The sequence below is a fragment of the Zea mays genome, chromosome 4, assembly GCF_902167145.1.
Source record: "Zea mays cultivar B73 chromosome 4, Zm-B73-REFERENCE-NAM-5.0, whole genome shotgun sequence".
In the NCBI taxonomy this organism is placed as follows: domain Eukaryota; kingdom Viridiplantae; phylum Streptophyta; class Magnoliopsida; order Poales; family Poaceae; genus Zea; species Zea mays.
Window position 1 is genome coordinate 97,402,858 of NC_050099.1, and position 14,016 is coordinate 97,416,873.

The 14,016-nt window shown below is 46.5% G+C and overlaps 2 protein-coding genes across 5 annotated transcripts in view; one reads left to right on the forward strand and one right to left on the reverse strand.

Moving 5' to 3' along the window:
* The window catches only part of LOC103653535 (uncharacterized), a 31,092-nt gene extending 17,922 nt beyond the window's left edge, over window positions 1-13,170 (forward strand). For all 4 annotated transcript variants that reach the window (XM_008680415.3, XM_008680416.3, XM_020552583.2 and 1 more), the window contains 2 exons: window positions 12,457-12,547; window positions 12,631-13,170. The gene's annotated coding sequence lies outside the window, so the exon portion shown is untranslated. The remainder of the gene's footprint in view (window positions 1-12,456; window positions 12,548-12,630) is intronic.
* On the reverse strand, window positions 8,845-12,869 carry LOC103653534 (QWRF motif-containing protein 2). Its single transcript, XM_020552582.2, is given in 3 exon segments — window positions 8,845-12,086; window positions 12,089-12,250; window positions 12,655-12,869. Coding segments are annotated over 2 exon segments (1,350 nt in total). The 5' UTR covers window positions 12,236-12,250; window positions 12,655-12,869; the 3' UTR covers window positions 8,845-10,883.
* Window positions 13,171-14,016: the final 846 nt, after the last annotated feature.

Genomic DNA, 14,016 nt, shown 5'->3' on the forward strand with positions numbered 1-14,016 from the left:
TGCAATTGAGGAAGACAAGGAGGATGAAGAACAACGGCCGCCACACCCAAGAGTCCACCAAGCAATTCAACGAGATCACCCCGTCGACACCATCCTCGGCGACATTCATAAGGGGGTAACCACTAGATCTCGTATTGCACATTTTTGTGAACATTACTCGTTTGTTTCCTCTATTGAGCCACATAGGGTAGAGGAAGCACTTCAAGATTCGGATTGGATGGTGGCGATGCAAGAGGAGCTCAACAACTTCACTAGGAATGAGGTATGACATTTAGTTCCACGTCCTAACCAAAATGTTGTAGGAACCAAATGGGTCTTCCGCAACAAGCAAGACGAGCATGGTGTGGTGACAAGGAACAAAGCTCGACTTGTGGCCAAGGGATACTCCCAAGTCGAAGGTTTGGATTTCGGTGAAACCTATGCACCCGTAGCTAGGCTTGAGTCAATTCGCATATTATTAGCCTATGCTACTTACCATGGCTTTAAGCTTTATCAAATGGACGTGAAAAGTGCCTTCCTCAATGGACCAATCAAGGAAGAGGTTTATGTTGAGCAACCTCTCGTCTTTGAAGACAGTAAGTATCCTAACCATGTCTATAAGCTCTCTAAGGCGCTTTATGGGCTCAAGCAAGCCCCAAGAGCATGGTATGAATGCCTTAGAGATTTCCTTATTACTAATGGCTTCAAAGTCGGAAAGGCCGATCCTACACTCTTTACTAAAACTCTTGGAAATAACTTGTTTGTATGCCAAATTTATGTTGATGATATTATATTTGGGTCTACTAACGAGTCTACATGTGAAGAGTTTAGTAGGATCATGACACAAAAGTTCGAGATGTCTATGATGGGGGAGTTGAAGTATTTTCTAGGATTCCAAGTCAAGCAACTCCAAGAGGGCACCTTCATTAGCCAAACGAAGTACACTCAAGACATTCTAAACAAGTTTGGGATGAAGGATGCCAAGCCCATCAAGACACCCATGGGAACTAATGGGCATCTCGACCTCGACACGGGAGGTAAGTCCGTGGATCAAAAGGTATACCGGTCGATGATAGGTTCTTTGCTATACTTATGTGCATCTCGACCGGACATTATGCTTTCTGTATGCATGTGTGCAAGATTCCAAGCCGACCCTAAGGAAGCTCACCTTACGGCCGTAAAACGAATCTTGAGATATTTGGCTTATACTCCTAAGTTTGGGCTTTGGTATCGTAGGGGATCCACATTTGATTTGATTGGATATTCGGATGCCGATTGGGCGGGGTGCAAAATCAATAGGAAGAGCACATCGGGGACTTGCCAGTTCTTGGGAAGATCCTTGGTGTCTTGGGCTTCAAAGAAGCAAAATTCGGTTGCTCTTTCCACCGCCGAAGCCGAGTACATTGCCGCAGGCCATTGTTGCGCGCAATTGCTTTGGATGAGGCAAACCCTGCGGGACTACGGTTACAAATTAACCAAAGTCCCTTTGCTATGTGATAATGAGAGTGCAATCAAAATGGCCGACAATCCCGTCGAGCATAGCCGCACTAAACATATAGCCATTCGGTATCATTTTCTTAGGGATCACCAACAAAAGGGAGATATCGAGATTTCCTTCATTAATACTAAAGATCAATTAGCCGATATCTTTACCAAACCTCTTGATGAACAAACTTTTACCAAACTTAGGCATGAGCTCAATATTCTTGATTCACGCAATTTCTTTTGCTAGATTGCACTCATAGCTCATTTATATACCTTTGATCATATCTCTTTCATATGCTATGACTAATGTGTTTTCAAGTCCATCTCAAACCAAGTCATAGGTATATTGAAAGGGAATTGGAGTCTTCGGCAAAGACAAAGGCTTCCACTCCGTAACTCATGCTTCGCCGACGCTCCAAGCCACTCTCCATTCAAGGGGGAGAACAACATCAAAGAAGAGGTCTTTGTCTTTGGGAGAGAAAGTAAGAGCCAAGGCAAAAGGACCGGACTTCGTCTTTGGTATAATCTTAACTCATTTATTTATGACCAAAGGGGAAGATAGCACTCAGAGGGCTCTAATGATTCCGTTTTTGGCGATTCATGCCAAAGGGGGAGAGAGTAAGAGCCCAAAGCAAAAGGACCGCACCACCACCAATTTCAAAAAAAACTTAGTGTTGAATATTTTCAATTGATATCCTATTGTGTTCAAAAGGGGGAGAAACTAGTATTTCAAAAATTATCAAAACCCTCTTGAACACTAAGAGGAGGATCTCATTTAGGGGGAGTTTTGTTTAGTCAAAGGAGAAGCATTTGAAACAGGGGGAGAAAATTTCAAATCTTGAGAATGCTTTGCAAAATCATATTCATTTACCTTTGACTATTTGCAAAAAGAACTTTGAAAAGGATTTACAAAAGAGGTTGCAAAAACAAAACATGTGGTGCAAGCGTGGTCCAAAATGCTTAAAAACAAAGAAACAATCCATGCATATCTTGTAAGTATTTATATTGGCTTAATTCCAAGCAACCTTTGCACTTACATTATGCAAACTAGTTCAATTATGCACTTCCAATTTTGCTTTGGTTTGTGTTGGCATCAATCACCAAAAAGGGGGAGATTGAAAGAGAATTAGGCTTACACCTAGTTCCTAAATAATTTTGGTGGTTGAATTGCCCAACACAAACAATTGGACTAACTAGTTTGCTCTAGTGCATAAGTTATACAGGTGTTAAAGGTTCACTCTCAGCCAATAAAAAGATCAAGTTTTGGATTCAACCAAAGAGCAAAGGGCCAACCGAAGGCACCTCTGGTCTGGCGCACCGGACTGTCCGGTGTGCCACCGGACAGTGTCCGGTGCACCACCGGACATGTCCGGTGCACCAGAGGACTCCAACTTGAACTCGCCACCTTCGGGAATTTTCAGAGGCGACTCCACTATAATTCACCGGACTGTCCGGTGTACACCGGACAGTGTCCGGTGCGCCAAGGAAGGTCAGCCTTAGGAACTCGCTAGCTTCGGGAAAACTCCAACGGCTAGTCCGCTAAAATTCACCGGACTGTCCGGTGTGCACCGGACTGTCCGGTGTGCACCGGACTGTCCGGTGCGACTCCGGAGCAACGGCTATCTCCGCGCCAACGGCTCTCTGCCGCGCATTTAATGCGCGCTCTGCGCGCGCAGAGGTCAGGCGCGCCCATTCCGGCACACCGGACAGTAAACAGTACGTGTCCGGTGTGCACCGGACACCCAGGCGGGCCCACAAGACAGAAGCTCCAACGGTCAGAATCCAACGACAGTGATGACGTGGCAGGGGGCACCGGACTGTCCGGTGTGCACCGGACTGTCCGGTGCGCCATCGAACAGACAGCCTCCCAACGGCCACATTTGGTGGTTGGGGCTATAAATACCCCAACCACCCCACCATTCATTGCATCCAAGTTTTCCACTTCCCAACTACTACAAGAGCTCTAGCATTCAATTCTAGACACACCAAATAGATCAAATCCTCTCCAAATTCCACACAACGCCATAGTGACTAGAGAGAGTGATTTGCTTGTGTTCTTTCGAGCTCTTGCGCTTGGATTGCTTCTTTTCTTTCTCACTTGTTCTTGTGATCAAAGTTCCATTGTAATCAAGGCAAGAGGCACCAATTGTGTGGTGGCCCTTGCGGGGAAGTTTTGTTCCCGGCTTTGATTTGAGAAGAGAAGCTCACTCGGTCCGAGGGACCGTTTGAGAGAGGGAAGGGTTGAAAGAGACCCGGCCTTTGTGGCCTCCTCAACGGGGAGTAGGTTTGCGAGAACCGAACCTCGGTAAAACAAATCCGCGTGTCACACTCTTCATTTGCTTGCGATTTGTTTTGCGCCCTCTCTCGCGGACTCATTTATATTTCTAACGCTAACCCGGCTTGTAGTTGTGTTTATATTTGTAAATTTCAGTTTCGCCCTATTCACCCCCCCTCTAGGCGACTATCAAAAGGCCTGAACAGCCCTGGACGTGGAGGTGGAAAAAGGAAGACGGGAGTGACGGCCAAGCTGACAAGCATGGCAGAGGTGCTCAGAAGAGCCCCGAGTATAGGGTATGTCAGAGTGGCCGGCAAGCTGCGACAGGACGTCAGGTCCAGGGTGCCCTAGGCGACGGTGCCAAATGGCGGAGGAGGTGGTGGTAGTAGCAAGAGCAGGAGATGAGGCTACTCTGGTGTGGGGAGTGGTGGGCAAGTGAAGAAAATAGAGGGGGGCCGGAGCTGTCACAGCGAGCGAGTACAGCATGTGTGGGAAGATGGCGTATGGTGAGACCCCAAGGGTCGAACTCCATAGAGCACTGGTTGTCACTAGTGAAGCGACGAACCGAGAGGAGGGGATGAGTCAGTCCAGGAGCGACAAGGACGTCGTTAAGGCGGAATGGTCCTGGAAGAACCGATGCACCTACTGAGGTGACCGGAAGGGTGGAACCGTTGCCAACGACGATGGAGGAAGGATGTGAGGGGTGTGGTGGATGGGAGTGGAGTAACGAACTAGTTGTGGGGGTAGTGTGGAAGGAGGCCCCGGAGTCAACCACCCAATCGGTGGTGAGAGGGGGAGGTGGTGGTGGCGAAGGTACGGTGTGAGCGGAGAGGGCTAAAGAAGGTGCCCCGATAGAGGCGCTAGGGAGGGAGGGAGATGACACGGGCTCAACCGCTAGGGAGGCAATCGCAGCACATGGGAAAACAAGCGGTCCAGGCACGTGACGGCCCGCCTGAGGGTGGATCTCGACGCAGTCCCGGAGAATAGGGTTCCAGACTGGATCGAAGGACACGAACATGCCCCGAATGAGCTGGCCGTTGTGGAGGAGGGCATGCACAGTCACAGGAACGACGGGCGAGGGTAAGCTCATGTACAGCGGGGGTGACGCCATGGAATTGGTGGGGGTGTCCAGAAGGGCGCACGCTGCCAGTAGGATCGGGTCGGGCGGCTTGGCTGGGAGTTGGGGCTGACAGCGCCTGACGGCAAGTGAAGAGGAGGCGGCAGGGAGAAGCCGACCGGGACGGATCCGGCGGCGCTGGCGCGGAAGGAGACAGATCCGACGGTGCAGGCGCGATGGGAGGGGGTTCGGCGGCGCGGGCGCGACAGGACAGGGTGCGCGCGGCACCGGCGGCTGGAGGAGACGGCGCAGGTGCCCGGTCCGCAGACAGGAGTTGGCCGACGGCGACCCTGAAGAGAGGGAGAAGGCGCGGAGTCGCGTCGGGGCGTGGGGCGGCGCGCGGCCCTGGCGCAGCGGCTTCCTGGCGCAGCGGCTGGAGGGGCGGCTTCCTGGCTGGGCGGCTGGCGCGGCGGCTTCCTGGCGCTGGCGCGCGACCCTGGCGGCTAGAGGCACGGGGCTGGCAGGGAACGGCGGCGCCTAGGGGAGCGCGGCGCCCTGGGGAACGCGGTGCGCGGCGGCGCGGCAGGGAGAAGAGAGGGGCGGCGCGGTCGCGGCTGGGGGAGATGGGCCGGCGACGCTGAACATGGGCCGGCGGCGGTGGAGCCCTAGCGGCGCGCGCTGGAGCTCTGGTGGCGGCGCTGGAGCCCTGGCGGCGGCGCGACCAGTGGGAGCAGAGGGTGGCGCGACCAGGGGGAGGAGAAGGAGCAGGGGAGGAGAGGGAGCAGGGGGAGGAGAGGGAGACGACCGGCGCTGGTGCAGGGGAGACGGCGCCTGGTGCCAGCGGCTGGGAGAAGGAGAGAAAAAAAAACTGGCTCTATACCATATTGGAATAACAGAAAACCCTAACCCTAACAGGGGTTGGGTGGTGTATTAATAGACTTGAGTACTGGGTCAGGCCCATTACAGAGGGGCGAGACAGTAATTACATAGGGAACAACCCCAAACCCTAAACGAGTATTCTAACACCGATGAATCCCATATACATAATCTTGTGGAAGATGACAATGTATCAACTCGAAAGAGTAAGAGACCAAGGATTGTAAAGTCCTTTGTTGATGATTACATTGTATATCTTGTAGATGACACCCCAAGTACCATTGAAGAGGCATATTTCTCGATGCTGACTTTTAGAAGGAAGCAATAAGGAGTGAGATGGATTCTATTATGTCTAATGGAACTTGGGAGGTTGTTGAGCGTCCTTATTGGTGTAAGCCCATTGGGAGTAAATGGGTGTTTAAGAAAAAACTTAGGTCTGATGGTACTATTGAAAGGTATAAGGCGAAGCTTGTAATTAAAGGCTATTCATAGAAGGAAGGTGAGGATTTCTTTGATACTTATTCATCCATGGCTCGATTGACCACAATTCGTGTGCTACTTTCTCTAGCTGCCTCTCATGGTTTCTCGTCCATCAAATGGATGTTAAGACAACATTCTTAAATGGAGAGCTAGATGAGAAAATCTACATGGAGCAGCCAGTTGGGTTTGTAGCAAACGGTTAAGAAGGCATGGTGTGTAAGTTATTGAAATCTTTATATGGCCTAAAACAAGCACCTAAGCAATGGCATGAAAAGTTCGATAGAACTTTGACATCTGTTGTCTTTGTTGTGAATGAAGCAGACAAATGCGTATATTATCGGTATGGTGGGGGCGAGGGAGTAATTTTATGCCTGTATGTTGATGACATTCTAATCTTGGGGACGAGTCTTGATGTGATTAAAGAGACAAAAAAACTTTTTGTCTAATAATTTTGAAATGAAAGATTTGGGAGAAGCTGATGTTATTCTTAACATTAAGCTACTGAGAGAAGACAATGGTGGGGTCACACTTGTGCAATCCCACTATGTGGAAAAGGTTTTGAGTCGATTTGGTTATAACGAATGTGAACCTACTACAACACCTTATGATCCTAGTAAGCTATTGAAGAAAAATTGAATGATAGCTAGGGATCAATTGAGATATTCCCAAATAATTAGTTCACTCATGTACTTAGCTAGCGCTACGAGGCCTGACATCTCGTTTGCTGTGAGCAAACTTAGCCGGTTTATTTCAAATCTGGGAGATGATTACTAGCATGCTCTTAAGAGAGTTCTAAGCTATCTAAAAGGCACTATGAGTTTAGGCATCCATTATACCGGGTACCCAACAGTACTGGAGGATTATTGTGATGCAAATTGGATATCTAATGCTGATCAGATATATGCGACAAGTGGATATGTGTTTTCACTTAGAGGTGGCGCTGTTTCATGGAAGTCTTGCAAGCAGACCATCTTAACGAGATCGATTATGGAAGCAGAACTCACAACATTAGATACTACTTCAGTTGAGGCTGAGTGGCTTCGTGAACTCCTTATGGATTTACCGGTGGTTGAAAAAACATGTGCCGGCTATTTCTATGATCTGTGATAATCAGACTGTGATAATCAAGTTAAACAGTTCTATGGATAATACGAAGTCGACAAGGCACACAAAGAGGCGTTTAAAATATGTCAGGAAATTGAGAAACTCCAGAATAATAACGTTGGACTATGTCCATACGTCTAAAAATCTGGCAGATCAATTTACTAAGGGGCTATCACGTAGTGTGATAGACAGTGCATCGAGTGAGATGGGACTGAGACCCACCTAAAGTTTATCATATTGGTAAACTGTTCTATGTGATCAGAGATCCTGTGAATTAGAATGGTGAAACAAGATAGTGGTAGACTGAGAGAAAAGACCCTTAATAAGGTTCATTTCAGATGAACATCTTTCCTTACTGTAAGATAGGTTGGTGTTTACACCTTAAGATGTTCCAAGTGGCTTTGTGAAGCAAAGATGTTGTCCTACAGAACATCTTTAGAGGAACATACCTATATGGGTTAACTGCTAGTCACAGTTTATGAGATCTGGGTGAAAGGCTATGGAGTTTGACTTATATGCTCCAACCAGAGGGGATGCGCTCGACAACCTAGTACTGATAAAGAGTTTAGATGAAACTTATTCCACACAAAACTGCCAATTTCAAGGCCTAGTCCATTGTGCAGTTGTGGTCAAGTGTAGTCTAGATTCTAGGTGGATGTTCAACTTAACAATCTCCATTGAAACACCAGTATATCAAACGTTTGAGATGATGAGAGCATTTTAGTGTGACTTAGCATTTGGTGGGGATTGTTGAATTAATGTGGGCCTGACCCATATTAATATTCAATAATAGTCAAATCTAGAGGCCCACTTTAATGCTACGGTGTACTAGTACTTTAGTACCATACCGGAAGTTTAAGAGACAATTCACTCAACTTAAATAGGTGGACCATTGGTGCATTTATTGAGAAGCTGAGAAAACGATGAAGGACTGTCACGCGCGCCGCCGGCCGGGCCGGGCCGAGACCGTGGTAGATCGGACATTGGTCCGAATATTCCTTCCTAACGGTTGCATATTTTGCCTAGAGTGATGAACGTCCATTACTGTCGTACGTTACTGGCCGTTTCCTTTGTTATGGCTAGTAACAGACGAGCTGTAATGGCTATCAGCTAGTAATGGCATCACTGATGGCGTTAGTTTCTAGCTGGCTGTAACGGTAGCTCTGATGGCGACCGTTACTGTCCGTTGGCCTCCCGCTATGCGTGTATATATACGAGGAGGGGTTGCTGCTTCTGGTTACGAGAGAACACACGTACAGTCTCAGACGCGTTGCACACAGCCATTCCCGTCCCACCTTCTGCGAGCACATACAGTGTGGGAGAGCAGGCCTCCGAAATCGTCGTCCGCAGAGCGACACTTGCACGGGTGTGCGGGCGATCAGGTTTTTGGGGAGCGTACTCGTGACTGCTCGTTTCGTCCGCTCGACTAACGCTGATCCAGTTCTTCGTCGTCGGCGCCGTTCGTGGGACTGCACTGCTTACATCTGCCTGCGTCGACTGCGTACGACTACATCGAACATATACACGAGATGTCTCTTGTGAATAGAGCCACTGATGCCTTGAGCATCGGTCACTCCGCAGGGTACATTCTGTTTTTAGTAATTGTGCATGTTTTACTATTATCTACTGCTTATGTGAGTAGTGATATACACATGCACATACATGTCGTCACATACATCACTGTGATTTTCTGGATTAAATTAAAACTGAAAATGCCTATTTGTCCAACAAATTCTTCATCTGGTTGGCCTCCCTTAATAGATGTTTTCTGCGGATAGACTAGCCCGCCGGGGCCTTGATCACCTAGAAAGTTGCCCTCTCTGTTCAGCACATTCTGATTTCCTGTGTTCTCGCTAGAGATATTTGGTTTCAAGTTCTAAGCAAGGTGGGGCTACAAGCTTTATCCCTCGGGATTGCTGACATTGTTTTCCAGGATTGGTAGGGCAGGCTGAAACCAAGGTGTCCAAAGTCCAGAAAAAGGCTTTAATTCCACTGTCATCTTGGTAGCCTGGTGGTTGTGGAAATACTGGAATGCCTGTGTTTGATGGTGCCTCTCCATGCAGCAGCTTGGTCCTGCTCCATATTCAGCAAGATGCTCATATGTGGGGCATGGTCGGGGCAGTAGGCATTAGAAGTCTGTGGCCTTAACCCTCTGGTGGTCCTAGTTATTTTTCATGGATTCTTATTTGTATGCTTGTGTTTGGCCGCCGTAAGGTGGCAATCCTTTGTTTCATGTCTGGCCCTCTAAGGCCTTTCTTTTCTCCTTCTTAATATAACAATGTGCAGTTCTCCTACACTTTCGAAAAAAATAGGAACCGAAAAAAATATAGGAGCCATGTAACAGTTTAGATCTTAAGCAAAAATAGATAGCAATTGCTCTCCCCTGCCCCTCTCTCAGCCACTGCATCCCCCCTCGCCATGTGCCTGCCCTACCCACTACCTCTCCTCCCACACGCCACCATCAGCAGCAGGAGCCGCAGCCCCCGCCCCTAGCAGGGCTGTGACACGTGTTACGTGTTATGTGTTTAAGAATAATTTAGAAATCAGTTTCATTTTGCTCTGCATGAGATGAAGGGAAATTGAATTCTATATCTATATTGGAGATGGCCTTGTCCTCTAGTATGTCTTCAAACCCCATATTTCTTTCCCTTAGATATCCACGTTGCATCGTTTTGAACTTCAAATTAATCAATAATGTGGAAGTAGAATAATATAATATCATGGCCTTCACTTGCTAAACTTAGGCGAACATATTGGAGATGTAACAAATGCAAATTCATATCTAGGTGATCATGCAAACTTATAATGTGTCTTGTGTTTAGATGGACCAGACTTAAATGGACCGGGAACCACATCGATCAGTATTATGCAAATATGCCATAGGTTCAACACTTGAGTCTCTTTAAACTTAATGCATCAAGTTAACTACCAGCTACCTGAGTTTTCATGGCCAATTGGACTTTCATTTAACAAATACACATTTTTATGACAAGGATATTCAGAGAGTATAGAAACAAACTAACATATGAATCGAAGTCAAGATCGTATTAATCAATAGTGAAGCAGCTTGAAGTGGATCAACCATAAAATTTTTGCATGACCAATGGATTTTGCTGGATAGTATGTTCGGCTCCGAACCAGTATAGACACATTGAAGTCACTCCATATTTTGGGCTAGGTGCAGAAAATGAAATTTAGAATTTTTGGAAATGAGAGATGCAAAATATTTGGGTTGTGCAAAACTTTAATCCGTAGAGATGGTTATGGGTACAATGTCTGGAGATGAAAATGTGCTAGTACTCAGGTGCCTTTGGTTAGAGAATTTGGGTTTCATCACAGCACATGTACACTAGAGCTTGGACAAGCTACGGTCCTAACTTGTAGAAGTGTTTTCTTTTTTCTTTTTTGTTCTCGAACATGCAGGAGAGCTGTGTATCACTTTATTAAAAAAAAGAGAACAGGAGTGTCAGGAGAAGTGTCATCAATATTCATCAGCATTTTTCACTCCCAGAACAGTAACAGTCACATTAATGAAATGAAACATATGAACTATCGACCTATACAGTCTTTTTTACTTTGCAATATGAAAAGAAGGTTTGTTATTGTGGCTCCGTCAGCGCCTCACTTTCAGCCAGACATGGCAGTCTCAAATCTCCCCACCAAGGCCATTACCTTGTTCTTCCTCTCGTGGATAGGTTTGCCCCTGCCCTCCTCTGTAGCTTCATTGCTCCTCCTTTCATCCTTCCTCCACTTCTGTGCTAATTCCATGGTTATGTTCTCCTTAGTTTTGGTATTTTCTTGCGCTATCAACTCATGTTCAATAAAATCATCTCTTAACTCAGTTCCACTGGCAGCTTCTTTTAGTACAATTTCACAGTCAACTTGTATTAGCTTGGCTTCATCTTTAGCTTCCTTTGGTTCGGTTTCACTGACAGCTTCGTTTAGTTCAGTCCGACCTACAGTTTCATTTAGCTCAGATGCACAGGCATCTTTATTCGACCCAGGTCCATCAACAGCTTCCTCCAACTCAGATTCATCGACTGCTTCTTTAGGGATGTTTGTATCACTGTTTCTGTTTCCAGCAGAAGCACTGTCGCCTGTGCTGAGGTCTTCATTGTCCTTTCCACCCTGTTTCTCCCCCAAAATGCCCCCTGTGTTGTCTCGATTCTTGTGTTCCTCCGGACAAGAGGATGTCTTGCTATTGAGATCCGCAGATTTCATATCAACAGGGTCAGGGAGTCGTTCATGCAAGTGCTCCTCTATGGAAGAGGTGCTTATGCTCTCCGTCTCATCAAACTCTATCAACAACTCAACGTCTCGTTCCACCATTTTCGGTGTCTCTGTTTGTCTTACCGGCACACTTGTTGTCCTCTGGATGGAGACATAATTCTCGGCTCCCATTCTTTTCTTTGTTATAGCGCCAGGAGCACGAGTCGAAGCTGCAGCTTGAGTTTTTTCAGGTCCTACTACTGTTTTCTGAGATTTCAGCTTTACAGAAGACGCTGCCGCCGCCTTCTCAATGCCGGGCCTTGTAGAGAGATTATTACTCTTCTGCATGGTGGATGGTGATTTCGTTGCTCTGGTGATATCCTTAGACGAGGTGCTTGGAACTGCAAGGGCTGGAGGCCACACAGATGTGGCACCAGGCCTTTCTGCTTTTCTTCTCACTGTGTTTCCCTGCCTTGCACCAGCAGCCATGGACGAAGCAGAGTACAGTGTCTTGCTGTGACTTGAAGAGGCTGAGCTAGATGTGGACCGGGATGAGGTCGTCCGACTGTTGAATGATGATGTGGGTCGACAGGTGTTGGATGAGATTGAGGCGGGGGATGGGGGGATAATCTGCGACCAGGAGAGGTTGGGACGGACCTTGCACGCCGTAGCCCTTGGCCAGACTCACTGGGTTTGAGCCCTGGGAATATATTCTGGATGCCCCGGTTGAGACTAGCGTTCTGCTGATGGTCCCTCCTTGATGCTGCCATTGCCTATGAGCTCTTCTGCGAACAATTAACAAAATGCATAAAATAATGATGCTCTTTTACGTCTCTCTTTCTCTCTCTCTCTCTGCCTCTGGGTTATAAACTGCAGCCATTTTGATGCCATCGTCTGAAAAACGTACTAGGATGGCATTGTATATAGTACAATAATTTGGCTTTACTAGCAATCCAACAAGTTATGAATGCTTATGTCTTTCCATCTGCAGTTCCATCTAAGAGAGAAGGCAAACAACTGTGGAAAATTGACCGCAAAGCACAAAAGGAGGATGGATAGGAAGGAAATGGCATGGTTCAAAGGTAAAATTATGCTGATGATCATTTGAAAGCACATAATACTTTTTTTACAAGGGGCTCTCACTAATTAACTGCTTATTTTCTAGTATTCTGCCAAGGAAGAGGCATACCTGTGCTGACCTCCGAGCTGTTCACACGGACTCCAAAAGCCGATCAATCTCTGCGATCCATGGTCACCAATGGAATATAGAAGGAAGGGGAATGCTTGCATTGATGTGCCCCACTTTCTATGGCCTGCCTCCTTCACCTCGAGAGTCTAGGCGGTCGCTGTGTTCAAATAGTCTGGCTGAAAAGACTTCGAGAATGTTTGGCCCTTGTGCTTCCTTTTTTTTTTGTATTCGGTGGGCGGTCTATAAATAGTGAGCAGAGACTTCCCTCCATTGATGATTCATGGTGTGTGGAGGGCACTCCGCTATTCTTGGGGATCCGCCGTTTTGTGTCTTTCAAGCCTATTAACGGCAGGCAGCCGGGCACGGTTACTTGCGTGCCTGCGTATGAACTGCCAGCTTTGCTGCACATGTTGCATGTTTGACAAGAGATTGTTGTATACGGTGTAACTTGAATAGCATTAACTGAGTTTTCTTAGCTGGCTTTGAATAGCATTTAAGTCATACATTTGATTTGTATACTGCTGTCACATGACATGAGTTTTGTGCACCTGGTCATCGTTGGCCTTATTCCCGTCGTGTTGAGAAAGCATCTGATCTGATCTCTACCGTGAACCTATTGCGATACGTTCCTAGGAGTAGGAAATATGTGTCAAATACGTTCCTAGTAGTAGGAAATATGTGGCAAAAAAATGATGTCATCAAACATTCAAAGTTGACTTGATAAATGACCTTTTTAATAATATTAGTATTTGCACCAATCCACATGTATTGAGGTGTAAATTAAACTAATTTACACACATATCCACTTCAACACATGGATTTTGAGGTGAATATTAAAATATTCAAACAAAGCCTAAAACTCTCTAGGTCGAGTTTTCATAGGCTATGTTTTGACTGCACTGGAGCTAATGGTTAGCGACCAAAATTAACTGAGGACATCCAAACACCCTAGTTAATGATTTAGCTATTAGCTATTTTAGTAAATTAGTTAACAGCTAGCTATTTGTTAACTAGCTAATTCAACTTATAATTTTTTAGTCAACTAACTATTAGTTCTAGTGCATTCAAACACCGTCTTATACTACTGTCACATTGTTGGACACGTGGCCGAGCGAATCCAAACGGTGAGAGAACGGGAATGCTTTGATGCTTAACAACACGATGGATTAGGGCAACAGTGTTTTTCAGCGTCCCCCATCAGGGTATAGTGCGGGGGTATCTATAGTTAACCAGGGGATGGTCTCAGCTTGGTAAATACAGTTATGCCTCTGGTTACATACGTTATTCCTAGAATATTCCCCCTCAATGGTTATTATAGGTCAATACAGTATAATTAAGTACAACACGGATGGACACACCATT